Here is a 23,503-nt window from a genome sequence, read left to right as displayed (position 1 = left end):
GCAAAAGTGTACTCTTAATTACCCTCATCCAATTATGTGAGCTTTCTAATACCCATCTTCACTCCAAAGCTATGTGTAGGTGCTGCCAGTGTCTTTCAAGGAATTTGTGAACATAGGTGTGTGCATATAGATGAATAGAAATTAACCATTTTTACATGCCCACTTCACTGTACAAAGTACAGACGTGACTGGCAAGCAATCCCTCCGTATATTTCCATCTGTGTAATATGTAGTAGGAAAAAATAAAACCATTAGCCTGTGGAGGAGTGGAAAAGTAATTTTGCATGATCTGAAATTTTGTAGCATTGGGCAAATCAGTTACATTATTTCATATTTTCTAAAACTCTAACCTAATTTTCAAAAATTTAGAATAAATCAGGGGAGGACATTCAGGGATGATTTACTTCTCATTTCACAGAATAAGAAGCTTGATGGAAATTATTAGTACATTTGGCCAAGTATTCAGGGAGATTGTGCATCATATATAGGTGTTAATGTCAAAACTTGTGCATGGGAAATATATAATCTTATAATGAAAAACATCCAATTATGTGTCAAATCACATTGAGTCCTCTTGGGGCAATATTTCATATAAATATTTCTCCTGCTTTGAATTTAAATGATCCTGAATTCTTGTTATAGAACATTATAGAAAGTGTCTTTTATGAATTACTTTTTAAATTAATGATGAACTTTATAAATTATATTTCTTGTATAGAAAATGATTTTATGTATAGACGATTGTATGTGAGAAAGGAGAATACTTACAACATTGTTTACGACTTTTCTACTGCATGTTACTGGCCCCCAGCAGGTCGTGTAGACCGCGCCATTGTGGCTCAGGTGTCAGCACACCTGTTGCTGCGGATGCTGAGTGGTCCACGGGGTGGATGCCCAAAGTGATAAGCGTCGTACCATTTAAGACAACTACCTTCTCTTTTGTTGTTTCTCCCTAATGTAAAAATAAAGTAAATTTTCATTTTGGCTAGATATTCTCATGCTCCTTCAGTGATAAAAATATAATAGCATAAAACACAGCCTCATCCTTCCTATTTTTCTATCTAACCTGCTTTCATCCATATCAGTTTTTTTTTAAAAAGGATAGTTTTATTTTCAAGTATGTTTCCCTTTCCTTCTGGTCAACACTCCAGGTTTAAAACTTGGAGTATTTTGTGTCCAAACTAAAATTTTAGGAATTCCCTTTGTCCTCTTCCATTCACGATGACCCATTATTTTACAGCTGTCTACGAGCAGTCGTGCGAAGCCTATAAGCACAGAGGAAATGCGTCAGGGTTCTACCACGTAGACTTGGACGGCAGTGGGCCCCTGGAGCCGTTCCTCCTGTACTGCAACATGACCGGTGAGTTAATGAACTTCCGTTTAATGGTGATGTTGGCAAGAATGCTTTAAACGTGGAATTAAAATGAAGCAAGTATTAAAATGAAGCAAATTGCAGATTTTAATCAAATTCATTTGCAATTTGATTAAATATATGTTGTTCAGTAGAACTAACATAAATTCTTAAAAATAGTGATAATGATTTAAAATGTTGTCATTATTTTCTATATGTGTGGTATGAGCATAGAACATCTAATAGTAAATGTATCTCATTAAATCCCAAAACAAAAAGGATAGACTTCATTCTTTGAGATGGATACATGTAAAAGTCTTTGTGAACATAAAGTTGCTTCTTGAATTCTTTATTTGCATATACTTACATATGAATTAACAGTCATGGAGAATATGTTTGATTAAATTCAACATTTGTTTGTGAAAAAAAGAAAATAAAAAGAATCAGTACATTACAACTAGAAGGAAATTTCCTTAATTTGTTAAAGAGTAGCCACAAAATACTCTACAGCCTGTAACACAGTTCATGGTAAAACAGTGGAAGCTGTACCCTGTTGCCAGCGTCACCACAAGGACGCCTGCCATTGTCACACCGTCCCCTGCTGCCGTGGACGTCCCAGCCAGTGCAGAAAAGCCGGAGGAATGAATGGACGGTGTAAGGGCTGGAACAAAAGAACTAAGGTTCTCATTATTTACAGATGGCCAGGTTATGTGTTGAGAATATTCTAAACAATCTACAGATGAACTACTAAAATTTAGGATGATTGCTGGATGTCAGTTGAAACGAAAATTAATTGATTTCTGCATATGAACAGTAAGCAATTAGAAAATGAAATTTTAGATTTTACTTTAGCATCAGAAATCTTGAATACATGGTAATAAATCTAATGGAAGGTGTGCAGGGCTTCTACTTCGATAAGTGTAAAATGAAATTGAGATAAACTAACATCCAAAGTAAATGGAGAAATATACATATCAAATTTTCATTGATTAGAGAACTCGATATGGTACAAATATCAATTTTTCCCAAGTAGTCATTGATTCAGTGCAAACCTAAATTAAAATTCCAGCGGGGTGTTTGCCTGCTGGTTGGTGTAATTATTTAGGTGAAAGCAAACGAGCAGCTTCTAAAATTTATCAGCAGATTTGAAGGAACAAGAAGAAGCAAATTTACCTTGAAGAATGAAGTTGAAGGACTCGGCGCCACCAGGTGGAACGACATTACACCGGATGGGCTAAGCACAGCAGTGTGTGACTGGCGTAGGGATAAACGGGCCAGCGAAACAAAATAGAGGGGTCGAGCTTCCTTTGCAGCAGTGGTGCTGAGGGAAGTTGTATATACATGTTGTGAAGAGGAAATCTTGATTCCTTCATCAAGTGCCAAGAAATGGAATCTAGATGAAGTGTGCTGTCTAATATAGTAGCCATTAGTAAACAAGTGCCTATTTAGATTCAAACCTAATTGAAATTAATGAACCGAGTGAATGGAAATAAATTTTACAAATGTAAATTAATTCATTAAAAGAAGATTATATTAAAATGTCAGGTCCTTAGTCTCACGGGCCACATTTTAGCTGCTCGATAGCCACCTGTTCCATCACTTCAGAAAGTTTCCAGTGGTCCCGCTCTGTCAGGAAGTCAGAAAAAGCAAACGTTAAATTGAAGGTGTTGGAGAGTTGGATTTACTACTTAAAATCAGGCTGTGAATATCTGGGGAAAGAGCCTCCCAGGCAGAGGAAATAGAACTGCTGAGTCCCGAGAGGGGTGGGTGATCTTACCAGGTGTGTTCCAGCCCAGCAGCACATCCAGTGTGGCGGGCGTGTGGCGAGCAGCTGGGGAGTAGAGGAGAGTCAGCGAGGGTGGGGGCAGGAAGGCAAGCACCACCACGTCCACAGAACAGTGTTGTAAGGTCTCTGGTTTCACTCTGATTGAGATAAAAAGACTTTGGAGCGTTTTAAACAATGGTGAATGCAACCTGATTTCCCTTAACAGGGTCATGATTGCTCCTGTGTTGTAGGAAATCCTACTCAGCAGCAGGGGTAGAGGGATGTCAGGAAACCATGTATATATCAGGGTGCACATGCACAGTATAAAATATATAGAGGGATGGGCAGAAGTAGGTTTATAGTTGTGAGTACATGAAACACAGTTTATTCTTGTATTAGTATCTATTAATGATTGCATTATTTTTCCTACAATTATAAACCTACTTTTGCCCACCCCTGTATCTCTATTTCTATCCATATAGGTCAGTACCTATCATCTATCTATATGTCTGTCTGTCTGTCTGTTTATCTATCTATCAGAAGAGTTGGGAAACCTGTTTGGAGACCAGTTAAAGAAATGTAGGAATCCAGGTGCGGGCAGGTGATGGTGGCTTGATGGGGTAACAGCAATGCAGATAAGAGAAGGAGGTCTGGTTTTCTCTTCGAATGCATGGGAAGTGTGAGGGAACGGAAGGAGCTCCAAATAACACATTTTTGTCTTGGGCAACTGGAGTGGTCGAGTTGCCATTATTTGAGATATGGTTAGAAAGGTTTAAGGAGGGAGATCAATTCTACACGTTTTGAGTTTGAGTCTGTTACACATTCAGATGAGCTACTGAGGAGGTGGTCGAATATGAGAGCCACAGTTCCTTTGTGTTAATGTGTAATACTAACTCAACACCAAAAAAACAAACAATGCAATTAAAAAATGGGCAAAGGACCTGAATAGACACTTCTCCAAGGAGGACATATATGTGGCCAATAGACATATGAACGGATGCTGAACATCACTAATCACCAGAGAAATGCAAATTAAAACCACAATGAGATACTGTCTCACACCTGTCAGAATGGCTATCATCAATAAATTAACAAACAAGTGCTGGTGAGGATGCAGAGAAAGGGGAACCTTTTGCACTGTTGGTGAGAATGCAGATTGGTGCAACCACTGTGGAAAGCAATATGGAGATAGCTCAGAAAATTGAAAATGGATCTGCCTATGATCCAGTGCTTTCACTTCTGGGAATTTATCTGAAGAAACGTGAAACACTAATTCAAAAGAATATATACATTTCTATGTTCATTACAGTGTTACATATAGTAACCAAGGTTTGGAAGCAGCTCAAGTGTCCATCAGTAGATGAGTGGATAAAATAGTTATCATTTATGCAATGGAATACTACTTGGCCCCGAAAAAGAAGAAAAATTTTACCCGTTGCAGCATTGTGGATGGACCTGGAGAACATTATGCTAAGTGAAATAAGCCAGTCAGAGACAAATACCATATGATTTCACTCATATGTAGAATCTAATGAAAAAACTGAAGAAACAAGGAAAATGGGGACAAACTCAGATGGAGAGCAGGCTGATAGCTTGGGGGGGGGGCGGTTGGGGAGTGGAGGGATCAAGCCAAAAAGAAAAAGAACTCATGGACACATAACAGTGTGGTGATTGGGGTGGGAGGGAGGTGGGTGAAGGTGGAAAGGGGGCATAAGGTGGACAGATGGCAATGGAAAAAATATAATACAAAAGAAAATATAAAAAATAAAAACTTCAGATGGAGGTAAAACCTGGGAAAAACAGATTTGGGGAGAAATTTCTGCAGAGTGTGTCTAGAGATGTTTTCCTATAATGCAGTCAGGTGGCTTCTGTTTGCTTCAGCAACCAGGGAGGACACGGCCTGCCTCGGCTCCTGGCTGCTGCCACAAAGCCCCAGACCGGGTAGCTCAGAAACAGCAGAAAGTTATTTCCTGCAGTTTGGGAGACTGGAGGGGCCAAGGTCATGGTGGCAGAACAGCTGGGTGCGGGCCCTCCTCCGGTCGCTCACTTCTTGTGACCTCACACGTATTTAAATACCTTTAACCATTACAACCTGAAAAACACAAAGAAAACGTCTTTTGGATGGACATTTTCCTAAATTATGTTAAAAATGGAAAATCGTTTTCAAATTGAGTTCTAACTATAATTTTCAAATAATTAGGATAATGTGAATGCAAGTGTCTGTCGCTATTGAAATGTAGGAGTGCTCCAGTAAGCCACCGCTTTTCCTATAATGACAGGGCTTTAGATGCAGGAAGTTTCTCGTGATCAAACATTGCATAAAGACCATTGTTTCAGTGGGGGTGGGGGCGTGAAAGTCGGAGCAGTGGCTTTCACACTTTGTGAAAATGATGCTTCCGTGGCTTACAGTCACCCTTCCCCGTGGGCTGCTTGGTTTCACTGGGTCAGCAGGTTTCGGGACCCAGGCCTGGGGCTCCGCTCTGTTCACAAGCCCCTGCGTGATTCTGAGCTGCAGCCTCCTGAGGCTGCTCAGTGAGCAGGGTGGGGAGTATAAGACTTACAATGAAATTGTTTTTACTTCAGGGATTTCAATCGTAAGGCCTTCTTAACAGCTGTGAGAGTTAATAACTAACCATCATTATTCAAACGCAGCCTCGCTGACATCCCTTGCTCCAGAATGTTCTTTCCTTTCATCTCACCGGCTTTCCTTGATGCAGCACTTCCTACCTGCTCTCACAGGCTGTGCCGCATCCGTCGCCCTCACTGTTGAGCAGGAAAGAACACGGGCTCGACAGCTCTGTTGCTTAGGCAGCGTGTTTCCCCTCCACACGGTCACCACGCTGAAAACAGCACTCAGTCCAGGATAGATCAAGTTCTTATTATTCAGTTGCTTTACACACAATTTATATTATTGGAAATATCCTCAGGGAGAGACGCCAGGAGACCCAATCTGCCTTTCAGTATTGTTCAGTGTGTTTATCAGTGTTCCTAGGTTTTCTGCCTATTTCAGCTCTCTCTTCTTGCTCATTTCCCTTGTCTCCTTACCTCAACAACTCTCTTTGCATGAGGGTCACTTTCACCAACATGCAATCATGGCTCTTATACAGACATGACAATAAAAGCTAAAAAACACTCTTTGAAGGCTTTGTGTAACACGTCCGCAATGAGGAAAGTGGTGAGATGACCGTTCGAGGGGCCCCATGGAACAGACCCACGCAGGCGCGAGTGGAGACAACACTGGCTGTTGCCGGAGTGGAGGGGGTGTCCGCTGAACCTCTGCCAGGTGGAATTTCCTTGTCTGTAGACAAGAATTATTTGTTAAAACACAGTAGTAATAAATTTTCACATGCTTAGAAAAAAAAAAGAATTATTTGTTGCAAGGAAACTTGCTTTCTAAGGAAAAGAAATCCTGGAAGCCTGGGTTAAAGGATAATTAAATGTTAATATGTCTTAGAAATAAGAGATAGTGAATTTCTCTGGAGAGAATTAGAGGCTTATCTCCCTGAGCAGCATTCGCTTACCTTCTAAGAGTGATGAAAACATAAGGATTTGTGTCCTCTCTCCTTTCTCATTTTATGGGGGAGAGAAGAGGTGCCAGCCATCCTCCACAAGCTCCACGTCTCATAATTGAGGGGTTTTTCACTTGTGGTGCAGCTCTAGCACACACAGGAGCCCCTGGCTCTCGTTTTTATGGGCCTGTGGAAAAATGGGGTGTCGGGGATGGTTGCTGCTAAGGCTCCGGGGTCAGAAGATCCTTGGTCCAGAGATCTCCTATGCATGTGTCTGTATCTTTATCACCTGCGTCTTTGTCGGCATATCTGGGTATGTGAATGTAGGTACAGTGTGTAATGGGGCAGGGTAACTAGTGAGGAGGATAATAGCATCTGACACCCTTCACAACTTCAGTCTTAACCTCATTATGCAGTGCTCAGTCATCTACAGTTTACACTTATGAAACTGCTAAAAGGCGATGAAAGTCTCAGAGTCCGATCACCTAGAAGGTTGTGTTCTAGTCTGGACAGTGCGCTGTTGTATTCATTGGTTTAGTTCCTCATTTCCTTAATGTCTTCTTCTGCGTGTTGTGCCAAGGCCCAGGGCCATGTGCTGGAGATACTGTGGGTAGCAAACCAGAAGCTAGCAGTCTTCTCTTAGAGCTTCCAGACGCACAGGAGAGACCACCAAAATAAGTCACAAAAGACTGAGTTGCAAATTGTGCCGTCGGAGGGGAACACGGCTCCGGGGCCGTTTCCCTTGCTCAGAATCCACGGTGGTGGTTTCATTGTCTCTGCCTCGCGCCGGGAACCTGGATGGTCTAATAAGCATAGCATCTGGTTCACCGCCTACTTGGTAGCACTTTTTATTAGAAAACAAAATCTCTTACAGGAATGATCATAATATTGAAATTTCAGAATTTCAAAAGGAAACTTTGACACAAGCTGCCCTTTAATGGCTGTCATGCACTGTGGCCTTGAGTCTCTTACAGCAACTTAGACGACCTTTCCAGCCCCGTATTCGTTGTGACCCAGGGCACACTAGACTGTAGGAGAGTGCTTCGCAGAGTGGCCCCAAAGGCAGGGAGACAAAGGGTCCCAGCAGGTTTATTGTCCTGCCCTTTCGGCAGCTGCTCAGCCAGAGTCGAACTTCTTCATGCATGCCTTTGATTTGCCACAAGAAAAGATGAATCATTTTGCTGAACAATAAGAGCAGAGTCCAGCAGAGACTAGGTGAACAGATTTGCTTCATTAATAATCTTAAACTTCTAACAGTCGAGGTTGAGCTGGGTCAGGCTGCAGAACTTTAGACCTACTCTGTGGCTTACTCTATCCTGTGACTGTTTTCCAAATTTGGAAACTTGGAAGCTCGGATTTCCTTTGACTTTCTAAAGGGGCAGACCTATGCCACGTCCGCCACTAAGATCTCCTGAAGGGTTCTGTGCTGTACTGCTGCTTCGCCCCACTAACTGACTTCATTATCTTTTATAGGATATCAGGTCCTTCTCAAAGAAAGTAGTTTACTGATAAAGCTCTGTCCTGAGCTTCGAAGCAAGGCAGAAATGAAAATAACAACTGTTGTTTCAGAAAGAATAACGATCCGCACATAGAAGGCAACATGGCCACCTTCGCGTCTGATCTCATTTATGTAGCTGGCTGTTCAAACTTCTGATGGCCAGGAGAGGGCTGAATGAAGTTTCTCAGCACATACCTCTGTATCGTGGTTGCTTTGTTGAACCATGTGGATATATATTAGCTAAAAGGGGGCGGGGTGGTAAATTCTATCCACTGTTTTTCTCTAATTTGAAATGTTTCTCTGAAGTACAGAGAGTTATGTGACTTAACAATACATATATACGAGGGTTTTGACAACTTCCAATCTGTTTCCAACCTGTTAAATCAGAGAACTTTTGATTAATCTATTCTTGTGCCTGCACATAGCACAGTAAATATGATATGAAGTCTTGCTGGAAAAGTTGAAGGATTGATACATTGTGCCTGCCTTCTGTTATAAACAACATAGGACTTTTATTTCATCTAAACACTTCTGGTATCAGAAAGGGACAATGGCGGTCCCCTCTGCCACTTCCTGCCACTGGAGCCTGCACGGTCTGTCTCACCGCTTTGCTCCTTCACCAGTTTATCGGCGCTTGACTGTGTGACTGTGGTCAGCCCTCAGCGAGTCCACCGCCTTGCACCCGCAGTGGGTTCGCCCGCTACTCCACACCTGGGATCTGCCCACAGCTGCCTGCGTGCCTGGTCGGTCCAGTGGATCTTTCCTACCCGACCCCACTCTGCTGCTGGCTCTGCCCCTCTTACCAGTTTGGCTGAAGGGTTCGTTGTTGTCAGACTTCCATGTAGTTCAATTTTCTGTGGTTTGGCTGCGTTTTTGTTGCTAAAACTTTGGTGTTTTTAAACTTGTTTGTGTGAGAAGGCTCAGTGCTTCCACCTACACCTCCATCCCTCTCTGACCCTGCCCCCACATCCAGCCTCACAAACCAGCGACCTGGGTGGCCCCACCCTGGTGAACACCTCCTTGTACTTAACAGGCACGAACAGATCAAAACATGGCTCAAGAAGAACTCAGAGCCCCAGAGCCAATAAATCTAAGCGATGAAGAAATAGCAAAACTTTCAGATGCACAGTTCAAAACACTGGTGATCAGGATGCTCACAGAACTGGTTGATTTTAGTCACAAATTAGAGGAACATATGAAGGCTAAACTAATTGAAATGAATGGTAATGCACAGGAAACCAATAGTGATGGAAAGGAAACTGGGACTCAAATCAAAGGAGTGGACCAGAAAGAGGAAAAAATGACCAAACAGGAAAATATGAAGAACCAAGAATTCAAAAAAATGAGGAGAGACTTAGGAACCTCCAGGACATCTTTAAACGCTCCAACATCCGAATTATAGGGGTACCAGAAGGGGGAAAGGAACAGCCACGAGTGGAAAACTTATTCGAACAAATAATAAAGGAGAACTTCCCCAATCTGGCAAAGGCAATAGACTTCCAGGAAATCCAGGAAGCTCAGAGAGTCCCAAAGAAGTTGGACCCAAGAAGGAACACACCAAGGCACATCATCATTACATTAGCCAAGATTAAAATGAAGGAGAGAATTCTAGAAGCAGCAAGAGCTAAGGGGACAGTCACCTACAAAGGAGTGCCCATCAGACTGTCAGCAGATTTCTCAAAAGAGACCTTACAGGCAAGAAGGGGCTGGAAAGAAGTATTCCTTTCAAGTCATGAAATTCAAAGACCTACATCCAAGATTGCTCTATCCAGCAAAGCTTTCATTTAGAATGGAAGGACAGATAAAGTGCTTCTCAGATAAGATCAAATTCAAGGAGTTCATCATCACCAAGCCCTTATTATATGAAATGTTAAAGGGACTTACCTAAGAAAAAGAAGATAAAAAAGATGAACAGTGAAAGGACAGCAAACTCACATTTATTAAGAACCACACCTAAAACAAAAGCAAACTAAGAGGACAGCTAGGTCAGGAGCAGAACCATAGAAATGAAGATCACATGGAAGGTTAGCAACAGGGGAGTGGGAGAAGGAGAAGGTGGGATAAGGTACAGAGAATAAGTAGCATAGATGGTAGGTAGAAAATAGATAGGGGAGAGGGCAAGAATAATATGGGAAATATAGAATCTAAAGAACTTGAGACATATGGTCATAAACTAAAGGGGAGAATGGTGGGGGAGGGGTTGTGCAGGGTGGAGGGGAATGAAGGGGGGAAATAGAACTGTAATGACATAATCAATAAAATATATTTAAAAAAAGAAAGAAGATGAAAAAATAAATAAAATAAACACTTCTGGTAATCACTAGGATGGAAATGTCTGCAGACGTTTTCGGGTGTTCATAGTGACAGCTCTAGAGTTTTTTGTGTTGATGGAGTTGCTGGTGCTGGATCAGATGTGTTCAGTTCCAAAGAGTAACTTCTGTTGCATTGCATACTGATGGAGATCATGTGACTACAAAATGACTGTTTCAAATGTGATTTAAAAAGAAAAGACATATACTCATAATTGAATATTGTTTGAAGAGAGATATACCATAAGCCATAAAATTTTGACTTTTTTTACAAGACTTCAGAAGTCATTGCTTAATGTTATGTAATTCAAAATATTTTGCAAATTCTGAGATGCCGCCCCTTTTTGCATTGTAATGTCTCTGAATTTAGGGTGTATCACATCAATACTCCACAGTGCTTTACAATTATAATAGGTAGTATTTTTTTCTTTCCTGAAGGCAAATAAAATAATGATGTATGATGGTGTATTTTTAGAAAGTAGAATACAAGATTTGATGAAATATACCACAAAAATTTAATAATCAGTTTTCTTAATATTTTTCATCATAAATATTATCTTGCTAAATTATATGAAAAAGTAAAATAAAATCATAGCAAATGCATAGCTGTCATATAAATTTCAGGGATAGAATCACTTTACTATAATTCAAAAAATTTTTATACATGTGTTTTTATATTAAATTTTAAGAGTCCTTTTGTGTTGATTCTACCTCTCAGAGAGGTTTATGACTAGAAAGTTTTGACTCAGATGAAAGGTGATTTTGATTTTCTTTATTTATTTTAACTTTTGCAGACTAGTGATGGTCTCCTCTCTTTCTTCCCCCATTTCTGCATCCAAGAAACTGCATGGACCATCATCCAGCACAATGGCTCCGAGTTAACAAGAGTGAGAAACACTCATCCGGAGAACCCATATGCTGGGTTTTTCGAGTACTCGGCCAGCCTGGAGCAGCTTCAGGCCACAATAAACCGTGCGGAGCACTGTGAACAGGAGCTGACCTACTATTGTAAGAAGTCACGGCTTGTAAATAATCAAGGTAAGTAAACCACATCCTCTGTCCCTCTACACACATCGCCAGTGTACTTTCCTTAACCAGCTTCGAGGACTTTTAATTCTGCCGAGGTGGTGGCATTTAACCCAAGAGGTTGTATCTCCCTGTATATTCAGCAAATATGTCACAGACTGGTAGTCACAGAGGTGCTGTTGCCTGAAGAAAAGAACAAGGTCAATTTACACTGAGTTTTGTTCAAAGCCTTGATTGCCCTCGGAGTCCCTTCCTGACCTTAAGACTGTACAGAAAAGGGCTTCATTCTGAAACTCGGTGAATTCACACTGTTTACCTTATAAAGGGCAAGCGACACATGCAGTTTGTTTTACCGTGGAAAAGAGCTAATAAAAATGTGACTTAGTTTTTCTGAAAATGACTATTCTGCGTGACCCTTTTTCATGGATTGTTGACAATAAGCCTCTGGGTATAATTGAAAATTAAAATAGGCTGTTGGAAAGCCAGTTTATTTAGCAGCTCAAGTAGGAATCAGAAAACCATTTTAACTCTTTCTTGTATTTTACTTTTAATGACCAGTCTGCTCCTAAATTCTGTTTTTGCCTTTGTGTTTGCTCCTTTAGAACATCTCATTATGTGAGGACACCTCAGGTCCTACCAGTTCTGCCTTACTCTAGGTCTTGACCTTTTTAAGTTACTGCAGGAGATTTCAGCTGGCCTCCCAGCTTGCTCCTTTCCATGCCTTCTAACCATCCAGTGTGTAATCTAAAGCCCTAATCTTTATGAAAAATAACCTTTAAGAAACACTGCTGCCATGACAACAGTTTTCTATTTAAAAATCTTCAGTGCCACCCTGGCCGGTGAAGCTCAGTGGATTGAGTGTGGGCCTATGAAGCAAAAGGATGCTGGTTCGATTCCCAGTCAGGGCACAACACATGCCTGGGTTGTGAGCCAGGTTCCCAGTAGGGGGCGTGCAAGAGGCAACTGCACACTGGTGTTTCTCTCCTCCTCTTTCTCTTTCTCCTTCCCTTTCCCTCTCTCTGAAAATAAATAATCAAAATATTTTAAAAACCAAAGGCTTCAGTGCCTTCTTGTCTCGTGTCTGTCCACTACAGATGCTTCTGTCTGGACCAGAACTGCACATTCTGGACCCGCCAGCCTGTGCAGCCCTCATGCCGCTTCCCAACCCTGTTTTCCAGCAGAAATACTCTAGCAGGTGTATTATTCTGTAGACATTAGGGACAGTTTTAAGACATCAGCACAGCAAAGCCACTTGGTTGATGTTAACTGCTATTTGTTCTCGTAACAGAGGTTAGAGTTCTAGATAGAATATCCAGAATTTTAGAAGTGTGTTTCACGTGTGGTCATCATATGTCATATGGGTCATGCCGAAACACTCTGAACTCTGGATGTGACATTTGAATCTTTTGTTTCCAGTTAAGCACCGTTCCTATTTACTGTCCACCAACTTCATACAACCAGGTTTTCCCCCTGCCCTGTGCCTGACTTCCACCCCCTCCTCCTCCTTTTCCTCCCTCCTCTCCCTTAAGAAATGCTCTTCCGTCATCTTTTACTCCATCTTGCTGGTCTCTGCTGAAATCTCATGCCCCTGAAACCTCAGTCCCACCTGGGTCTCACCTTCAGGTAGTTGTGGTGCCAAGAGCATGGGAGAGAGCTAAGCTCAACCTTCAGGCCCCTCATTGATTAGGTGTAGAACTTGGATGGCAGAATCTTTCTAGTTTTTGCTTTTTCTTCTCTGAAATGTGCCCAGCAGTACCAGCCTCACAGGGGCGTGGCGATAATCAGGTTCATAACACACGTACCAAGTGCGCGAAGTGAGCTCCTCCTGTCCCCAGCTCTCCAGAACATTGTAGTTATGGTAATATACCAGTTTAATGTGCAACTGATTGTTTCTCAGTGGTAAATACCGATCTTGGAATCTAAAATATAGATAAGCAAATTTGGAAGTATATTCTAAGAGAACATCTGCAGAAGGGTAGATGGATGCTGTGGAACAGAATGAATTAAGTAGCTTAAGTACAGGAAAGATAATTATTAAAATCCCAAAAGAGTCAAACTCTATAAGAACCAGAACACAAAATCCCCAGGGGTTAGTGAGCCAGCAGCACCCAGAGTGGAGGGGATGACACAGAGTTGCAGGAACACCCACCTCGTGGCCAGTGTTTCAGCCGGGCCCGATAGTCCAGGAAAGAAAGCAGTGACCGTTAGAACATTGGAATGGGGGAGGGTGGTGCTTGTTACATGCACAGCTTTTCTCAGGTCCATGAGCCTCGAATTCATGTTGAATTGATTCAAGGTGGAAAAACTAAAACGAGAGAAGGTAATTTGGAATTTGAGGTCAAACTAAGAAACATGTGGGGAGAACAAGAAGAGGATGGCAAATGAGTTAAAGGCACAAATTCCGGTCTCGAGGCTATGGCTGAGTTCAGTGATAAGAGTGCCACGTCTGTGGGTGAACGAGGCAGGCTGGCTATGGAAGCGTGTTTCAGCTGTGGCTCTGCTGACGCAGCGCGTCAGAAGGCCGACCAGTGTGAACACAGAAGTCACCGGGGTTTTATCTCTGCACAGTGGAATGTTCTCCCATGATGATGGTATTTTATAGTTTTAATTTTTAACTTTTAAAATTTCACGATTATCTTAAATCCTTTTATGCTTAAATTCTTTAGGACATTTTTAAAAAGCCTCGGATGGAACCAAAGGTATTTGGTACCATTAAAACATCAGTGCTTTCTACTTTATAGGGCAGATGGGACACTTAGAGGTAAAAATATTATTTCCTCTTTAGCAATGATGATTTGTTTTCTCTTTATGGACACATGTTTTGAGCAGTATATTGAAATGTATCTGGCAAATGTTTCAAATAGGTTTCACCTTCTGTTGATGAATTAACTATGCAGTTTTAAAAATGAAGATTCTTGATATCAGTATCTTCATGCATAACACAAGCCTTGTATTTTATGGCATGACTGGTCTCATGCGTCTAGTAATGCTGGGAGAGAAGTTGCCATGTAACCGTGTAACAGTGAGTTACAGTGAACACTGGTGTTCATAAGTAAGGGAGAAATTAGTAAAAGTCCCAGATTTTCAGTGGGGCTGATAACTTCAAAGATTTGAAAGTCAACAGGAAAATGATGAAGTACCTCTGAACAGCTGACTGATCTGATCTCATGTTCTCATGCCCTGATTCTTCAGTGACTGCAGTCTCTCTCTCTCTTCAAGTGAGAGGTTGTCTGCATGCCTTACCTTTTTTCCTCAAACTCCTACCTAACTGTTCTGGCTATTCTTTGCTGCAGTTCCTTGACCTCATGTTTAGTTTGAACTTTGAGAAGTGAGCTGGTAGTTGAACATTCATCATAGAAAGTGATGTGTTTGGTTAAGGGAAACTTTGTTTTTGAATGTGGTGTTTGCTTCAGGCATTAAGATCTTTCAGCATTATTCTGTAGTCTCCAAATAAATAGCCAAGCCATTAAATAAAGGGAAAAAATCCCTACTTCCAAATAAATCTTAAATCATGACAAAGAAGTGCCATGCCATGTCTAATGTTTAATAGACAGCTACTGTATTTTAGTCAATACATGCATTGAGATAAGCCATTGATTTTACATAACATTCTATAATGTTTTTTATTTAATTATTTTTCAAGTACAGTTTCCTGTCTTTTACTCCCATTTTAGAATCTCAAATATTATGTATGTTAATTACTTTGGTTTATATTTTTATGCTAACTTGTTTCAAAAATCATTCTCAAAAGAAATTACATATGCGAACTGCTCTCAATACACTTTTACTACCATGCCTGAATTAAAGAGGAATTGCTGGTGTCTTTTTACCCAAGACACATATGTCAATCATTTAAGTTTATATAATCAAATATTTTTTAAAAAAGGTTTCTTCAGAAATGCCATCAATTACAATATCTTGCCTATTTAATCAGTCTTTCTCTTTTACCTTTTATTCTTTTTAATAATTTGGGAAGGAAGGGAATTATTCTGGGATGGAAGGCCACGGGGCACGGAGCAGATGCCACATTTCTGGTACTTGTCTTTCAGATGGAACCCCTCTGAGCTGGTGGGTCGGAAGAACCAATGAAACACAGACGTACTGGGGAGGTTCTTTGCCTGACCCTCAAAAATGTGCCTGTGGTCTGCAGGGGAACTGCGTGGATTCTCAGTATTACTGCAACTGCAATGCTGACCGGAACGAATGGTGACTTCCATATGATTTTCTTTTGCCAAACAAAGTTCATTTATTTAAATGGATCACTCAACATATTAGAGAGCTAGGTAGATACTGAACAAGTTAGCACAGTGAAGAAAATGAGATGAAAGTATGTTTCCTTGAAATGTGTTATAATCAGTCTATATCCCAAATGTCAAGATCAATGGCTTTTTATTTCATTTTTTTTTTTGTAATGGACTGTTCAGTCATGTACTTTTTTTATGTAATGGGATGAAAGAGGCATCTGCTTCATGTTTCCTCTTCATCGTAAGTCAATTATTGTTCTCTTTGAAAGGAAGTGTAATTAAGCATTCTATTATTCTCGAAATATATTTACAGCCAGTAATTGCTAAAGCACATTTTCTCAATAAGCTGCTTCTAAAACCTTTAAAAATGTAATCTTAGAATTTCCCACAATTATATGAACATGTAGCTTTTTTATGTCTTTAAAGGATAAACCATGCCCCAAAGAACTAATGTTCTGTTGTTTATCATATTTTGAAAGAGGAAATCTGGAACATTTTAGGGATTTAAAAATTGAGATTCAAGTATTCTCTAAATAGAACAAAACTCTTAAGTATGTATCTTCCTTTGAAAACTTAAAAATACATTTATTATAATTTTTACTAGAGTTAGGGTTGTACATTGATTTTATTTGCTAAGTAAACATATTTTTAAGTTTTCATTTTGCATTTCAATATGCCGTGTGCATGCTACATTACTATGCACCTGGTTCTGCACATAAGAATTATTTAAAAAAAAATTAATAGTCAATCGGGTTGTAAATATGATTGATTTGGTCATAGAATATACATGAACCCCAGTCATCAGTTCATTGTTAATGAAGCTCACATTTTGAATTTTGTGTTTCATTGATTTATTTGGCAAACATCAAGATTATGCTATACCAGAAGCCAGGTTCTTGTGGAACACATTAGAAGGAGGCGTCTGTGTGGCGTCATGGTTGTGCTTTTATTATTTCATTTTTGGGGAGTATTGTCTTTCATACTCAAACTCTAGTTTTTACAAATTTATACTCTTTTTTCTCACTACCTTCACAAAGAACATCTACACAGTAATACTGTATGTTAAGATGTGGATAAAATATTCATAGCAATGCTTAACAGAAGAAAAAACTAATCTAGTCACCAATAACTCTCTTAATACCTCCATAACATTATTATTAATGAAAAATAATTTTGAAACATAAGATTTTGAAACTTTTTATATTAACTTTCCCTTATGGTGATAAAACTTGCATAGAAATAAATAATGTTCCCTTGAGAACATTTATAACCCAGAAAAACTATAAAAGCAACTACTTGAAGTAAGTAGAGAACAACCAAATGTAGATAGAAACTGCTAAGGCTGGGAGCCTTTGCCCCTTGGACAGCAGAAACTCAGGTGGGTGAGGTATCTGTTTATATGCCTTTCCTTTGAGGGAACGAATCAGCCCACATGACATGGGGTGGCTAGAACTCACAGAGAAACTAGCTGGGGGCTGGGACCAGGGGAGTCAGAGCGCAGAGTCTGGGGCTGCCAGAATTACTGGGCACTCAGGGGAGAATGGAAACCCCAGGAAGGAGAAAACCTCCCCGGGGGAGTCTACCGTATGAACTCCCTCAGATCCAGGTCGGATCCTGTGCTGACCCCTGAACTGCACATGCACAGAGGTGATTTCTCAGAACCAAGCAGAGAGAAACAGCTGGAAAAACTGAACAAGCAGAAATTTCAGTAGCTTCCAGCAGAGGAGACACGGCATCTCTGGAGTTTGTCACCCTAACTGAGATGAGTGTGCTTTGGGAGTCCCTTGGGTTTCCTGTAACAGAAGGTCTGTGTCTTTACAGCGAAGGCTGAGATTAAAAACTAGGTAAAACTGACATAGGCCCACCCTAATGAAGTTTTAAATCCAGTGTCCACAATTTGTTGCGATAAGTTTGCGATTTAACAAACAGTAACAGAATCCAGAGTCTCCACAGCATCATCTGTAATGTCCAGAACAAGGTAACCATTACTGTATATTAAAAAAGGATAAAATTTGATTAAAAGTTTAGAAAATAAAAGGAGTTATTAGAAACAGACCCTGGGATATGATTGATTAGCAGGCAAAAACTTCAAAAGCAGTGATTATAAACATGCCCAGAATCTAAATAAAAATAATTACAAGTGAACAGAGGGTAAGCTCAGCAGCTATATGCAGACTATATCAAAGGAGCCAATATAAATTTTAGAACAGGGAAGTACATCTGAAGTGGAAAATTCACTGGATGGACTTCAACTCAGGAGATCGCAGAAGAAATCTTTAATGAACCTGAAGACAGATCAATAGAAGTTATTAAACCTGAAGAACAACAACAAAAAGGTTGAAAAAAATTAACAAAATCCTTGTGATGTTTGGGAAAATGTCAGTGATTTAATGGGCAAGAAATTGGAGTCCCAGAAAAGTAGGAAATAAAAAGAGGCAAAAATATATTTGATGAAGCAATGCTGAAAATTTCTTCACTTTGTTCAGTAGACACCTTTGGTAGCATGCCTCCTCCATGGTGCTCCACATGGCCTTCTGTTCACTTCCTACAATTTCCTGTCCGTGAGGGTCTCCTGGACCTTGCGACTTGCTTCCAACGAATAGAATGTGGTGAGGGTGATGAGATATCACTTCCCAGATTAGATTACAAAAGACCGACTTCTGACTTTCGTACACCCCTTTCCTTGGCTCTCTGGCTTTCTTGTTCTAATAAAGCGAACCGTCATGCTGTGATCTGTCCTGGGGACAGGCCCATGTGGCGGAGAATCAAGAGTGGCCTTCAGCCAATGCCAGTGAATAGCAGTCCAACAATGACAAAGAGTACTGGCAACAAGCGCTTGAGCGGGCTTGGCAGCGGATCCCTGCCCAGGCAGTCCCTGAGATGACTGCAGTCCTCACCCAAACTTTGATCATAGCCCTGGGAGCGACCCTGAGCCAAAGGGTCCCTTTCAGCCATGCCCAGAGTCCCGACTAGGGTGCACCAATAGACCACGAATGGTGCTGTTTTTTAAGTCACCAAGTTTTTTGGGTAATTTGTTACGTTGTCATAGATAACTCATATGACCTCAATATACAGATTCCAGAAACTCAGAGGAGATCAAGCAAAATAAAAACAGAGAAGCTTATACCTTGGACTACTGTTCAAATTGCTAAAAAAAAACGAATGATAAAGATACATGTTTCGGAAGTAGCCGGGTTGGGTGGATCTGGTGGAGCAAGTACCTTCCATATGGGGGATGAGGATGCTGGTGAAGGCTGACCCTTCATCAGAAGTCCGTGGAATGACCGTTAGTGGGCTGACAGAAGAAGCAGAGTCAACCTAGAATTCTATTTTAAGCAAAATGTATTTCAGAATGAAGGTAAAACGAGGTTCTTTTCCTATTAAATGAGCGCCGAGAACATTTGTTGCCAACAGGGCTGCACCCTGAGAAATGCTGGCATGTGCCCTTCAGGCCGAGGAGATGCCACCAGATGAGAACCCAGAAACACCGGGGGGAATAAAGCAACTGCAGGTTATGAATATGTCAGTGAACGTAACTTTTTCTCTTAATAAAAAACAATTTATAATTCACTATTGAATTATAAAGTTTGCAACATCTGGATTTAACTACATTACAACAGTAGCATAAAAAACAGGCGTCTCTGGCGGGGCGTGTGAAAGAAATTATCTTGTATTAAGCTTCTGACATTTTATATTAAGTAATACAATGTAAAATTTAAGTGGATTAATAAATGAAGAATGCATTTTCTAATCACTGAGGCCAGTATTAAAATACAATAACAAGACATACAGCTAAAATGTGAATAAAGACAATAAAATTAAATACAAGAATACAGTGTAAACCAAGAGGAGACAAGAAAGGGGAGCAGAAATACAAAAAATCATATAGGAAAAATAAGAAAGAAATATCAAAATTGTAGATTTAAAAACACAATATGAATCATTATACTAAATGTTAATGGGTTAACACTTCCATTTTAAGGTAGAAAAAGGCTGAATGAGTTTGAAAATCAACTTTATTCTGTCTTCAGGGGAAATTTAAATGTTGCCATATTTTTATGAGCTCAGATAAGCAATTTGACCCTTAATCTTGTGGTGCAAATTTAGCTCAGAACATCTTGCCTTTGAAATGCAGTAAGGCCTATTGTTTATTTGATAATTATGTTAATCAGAGTAATTTTAAGGATTTTGTTGTTCCTGTGTTTTAGGACCAATGACACTGGATTCCTTTCTTATAAAGAACATCTGCCAGTGACTAAGATAGTGATCACGGACACAGGCCGGCCGCACTCGGAAGCAGCGTACAGACTGGGGCCTCTGCTCTGCTGGGGGGACAGTAAGTGGTGGCGACGTGCTGTCAGCATTGCTGAGGAAAGTGATGTCGCTTGACAATCATGTTTCTATCATAAAATAATTCATCTGACCTTCATTGTGAAAACTCATATGTCTGAAAGAGTCTGTCAGTCAACAAATAAAATACCTTAGTGACGTGGAAAGCCCTGTAATAAATGTTGGAGCAGCAAACCTTCTTAAGACCCAAGAGAAAGAAGCCACTAAGCATAATGGTTGATTCATGAATATCTCCCAGCATTCCTGAATTTCCACACGCTGTAACCCCCACAGGAAAGCCTCCATGCTGATTTATAAAATACTGAGCAACGTATGTTGTTGGGAGTTGGGGTGGGATTAGAAATAGAACCAAATGTCAGCATAGTCAAACACATTTCAACTTTCAATCTCCTTTTTTTCAGAGTGTGTGTTTGCTCTAACTCAGTGGGACATGCTACTGTGTATATTCAATGTATTAACACTTTAAACTAGACTTTTAAAGTTCAAATATAGTTGCACAGAAAAATCTATATTTTCAGCAGGCAATGGAATAAGCATATGTATTCATTCATAAGCTCTCTGAAATCAGTTAGGTGTATAAAGACAGATGCATTAATTATTTAAGCTTTTGGTTTTTCTAACACTTAAATGGAAATAGAAGAAACATATACTTTAAAGCATACACTGAAATAAAATTTTATTCTAGAGACTCAACAGAGGAGAGATGCTCTGACGATTCAATGAATTTATGGGGATACACAGCCAAAGTTGCTTAGTTGAAAAGCAAAGATGATACCAAGCTATTGAAATTTATACATACATTGTAAAAAAAAACCCCATCTGCCATTATACCTATCTTCCCTACTCTTTATCATCTCAACTTCCTGTTCAGCTGGTAGGCCTTACACAATCACAGGAAGATGCCATAGAATATTTCATGGAGAGGAAAATTATGTGTGAAGAGATGAACCTGTAAACTCAGATGCATCCTGAACAGCGCAACAACTTTGTGTGACTATAGAGAAATAGTTTCATATATCACATGCATTTCCATCACTGGCTCAGATCTCAACCTTCAGGAGCCCCGACCGGTTTCCTCTGGCCCTTTCACTTTCATTTGCCACAACCCCTGGGGAACTGGTCTACTTTGAATGAGGTCAGTCTCTTAGAGGTTCTTTCTGGAAAACTCCCTGCCATGAGCTTAAGCACACAGCTCCTTTTCCTTTAGAGCAGTGATTTTCCACCCAAGGTGATTAACCCCCCCTCAGTGGACACTGGTGGTATCTGAGACACTTTGGGCTGTCGTTGTTGCAGGGGGTTGGGTGCTGTGGCATCTAAAGGCAGAGGACAGAGATGCTGCTCAATATCCTGAAGTGCATAGGGCAGCCTTCCGCAGCAAGGAATTGTCTTTGGTCCAAATCGTCAACAGTGCCGAGGCTGGGAAACTAGCGTTTAAGTGTTTGTGACTCTGGAGATACGGAGGGAGGGCAACAACATTAGGAATAAGAATTTGAAAATAGTCACAGTATTTAGCGACCTGCTAGTTAATCTATGACATTAATAAAATGGTCATTGAGAGCTTTCCTTGGCCTTCTTGTCTCCTACATCTATTTTAGGGTTGAGGCTCACCCTCACATGCGGTCATAAGGCTGTTTCTTTATAAAGGGGTTTCTTTAATTCTCTCAGTAAGAAGGGCAATGGCTGCAGAAAAACAGACACCCCTTTACTCTTTATGGGAAATATACCCCCGAGGGTGACACATTCTTTTTTCTTTCCAAGGAGGCAGGGTGTAGATATACGGGGCTGCTAGAATTGGGATCCTGCACTGTGGGCCTTGTAAGTGCAAAAAAGGTGTGTGGACACTATCCACAAGGCATTAGGACTGGAACATTGAATCACTTAAGGCTGAGACATAGCTTAATTTTCATGGTCCAAATGAAAGCATGAAGACCACTTATAAACCTAAAGACCAACAAAATAACCTTTAAAAAAATCCCTACCCGAGAACATTCTTACTGATTTTAGAGAAGGGGAAGGAGAGAGAAAGAGCGGGAGAGAAGCATCAGTGTGAGAGAGAGACATTGGTCTGTCGTCCCCAGTAGGCTCCCCTACTGGGGACAGAAGCCACAACCTAGGCGTGTGCCCTGACTGGGAATCGAATCTGCAGCCTGTCGGTTTATGAGATGATGCCCAACCAACCGTGCCACACTGTCCAGAGCAAAATAACCTTTGATGTAAGACAAGGAAATATGGTGAGCACTTGACCAAACAGTGGTTGGCATGGGGCTCAGAAACGGGCTCAATGAGAGGGGTGCGTTCACTGTGTTTTAGATGGAAATTGAGGCTGAAAGGGCACGAGGGTAGTCTCCAGCTTTCTGATTTCAGGAAAGCTGTTAGTACCATTCACTGAAACAAGGAATTTTTAGATTTGAACAGAAAAATGGAAAGATGAGAATAAAAAAATAATATTTTGATTTTATCACACAAATCAGAGATGTTAAAATTCTGTATCAAGCCTGTTTTTCTAGGAAGGAAGACAGAAGCTTTGTGAGAGCAGGCCAAATAAACGAAAATGAGTATGAGACTTACTGGTACCAGACACGAGCTTACCCCTAACTGATTGACATTGTCATTTTCCAAGTCCTTCTTTGCATTTTTTAAAAAATGTAGATGGTTCTGAAGTCCCATATTACTGCTGCTGTTGTTGGAGATCAGAGTCATCATTCACATCATTCTGCATTTCACCTCAAGTACAGCAGATGTGAATGGTAAAGCTGCCTTTAACGTTGTGCTACGGACATAGCACTTAGTACATACTGAGCTTAATGAATTAATTTGTTTAGAATATGGAAATAAATTACAAATAATTTAATGTTCAAATGTGTAGGTTATAACTAGGAAGGCTCCTGTACTTTCCTTTCCACCCACTCGCCCAGGCGCGACAGGGCCGTCTCCATTGTGGAGGTTCCCAGCAGTGCCCTGCTTTGAGCAGGTATCAGAACCCCCTGGGGAGTGTGCCATCTGCAGTGGGCACAGCTTCAGCACTTTCCCTCCAGTGATAAGGAGAAAGGGCTAGATGGTTTTGAATGTCCATCAGGAAGGCATCTGCAGGGATTGTCCCATACCTCTGCAGGTCCCACGGCCCGAAGCAAACTCGCGGATTGCTGAGAGTGCTGGGCTTCATTTCCTCTTCACTCGCTTCCTTCATCTGCACAACCTCCCCAGTCCCCCAGCTGGGGGACCAGCTGAAAGCTGTCACCCGGATTCCGACCCTTCCTCCATGAGACCCTCCAGTGGCCTCTATAATACTTAGCCCTACACTTTCAGAGGATGTCGACCACATTACAAAGGCATATTTCTCATACTGGCTTTTCATTATTTTCGAGCCTCTCAAGAGCAAGTCCATTGTTCATTTATTATTGTGTTCCTGGTACCTAGTACATTACCTGTTACATGAAGGATAATCAATAAA

The 23,503-nt window shown here is 40.7% G+C and overlaps 1 protein-coding gene across 5 annotated transcripts in view; it reads left to right on the top strand.

Annotated features, from left to right (window-relative positions):
• The window catches only part of CNTNAP4 (contactin associated protein family member 4), a 254,062-nt gene that overhangs the window by 184,223 nt on the left and 46,336 nt on the right, over window positions 1-23,503 (top strand). For all 5 annotated transcript variants that reach the window (XM_053666681.1, XM_053666682.1, XM_053666683.1 and 2 more), the window contains 4 exons: window positions 1,241-1,360; window positions 11,273-11,470; window positions 15,508-15,664; window positions 19,911-20,038. In XM_053666681.1, the coding sequence (XP_053522656.1) occupies window positions 1,241-1,360; window positions 11,273-11,470; window positions 15,508-15,664; window positions 19,911-20,038 (603 nt within the window). The remainder of the gene's footprint in view (window positions 1-1,240; window positions 1,361-11,272; window positions 11,471-15,507; window positions 15,665-19,910; window positions 20,039-23,503) is intronic.

This window comes from Artibeus jamaicensis, unplaced genomic scaffold (genome assembly GCF_021234435.1).
Source record: "Artibeus jamaicensis isolate MK-2021 breed Jamaican fruit bat unplaced genomic scaffold, CSHL_Jam_final contig_464, whole genome shotgun sequence".
In the NCBI taxonomy this organism is placed as follows: domain Eukaryota; kingdom Metazoa; phylum Chordata; class Mammalia; order Chiroptera; family Phyllostomidae; genus Artibeus; species Artibeus jamaicensis.
Note: the sequence above shows the minus strand (reverse complement) of the source record. Positions and strands in the feature narration are given on the sequence as shown.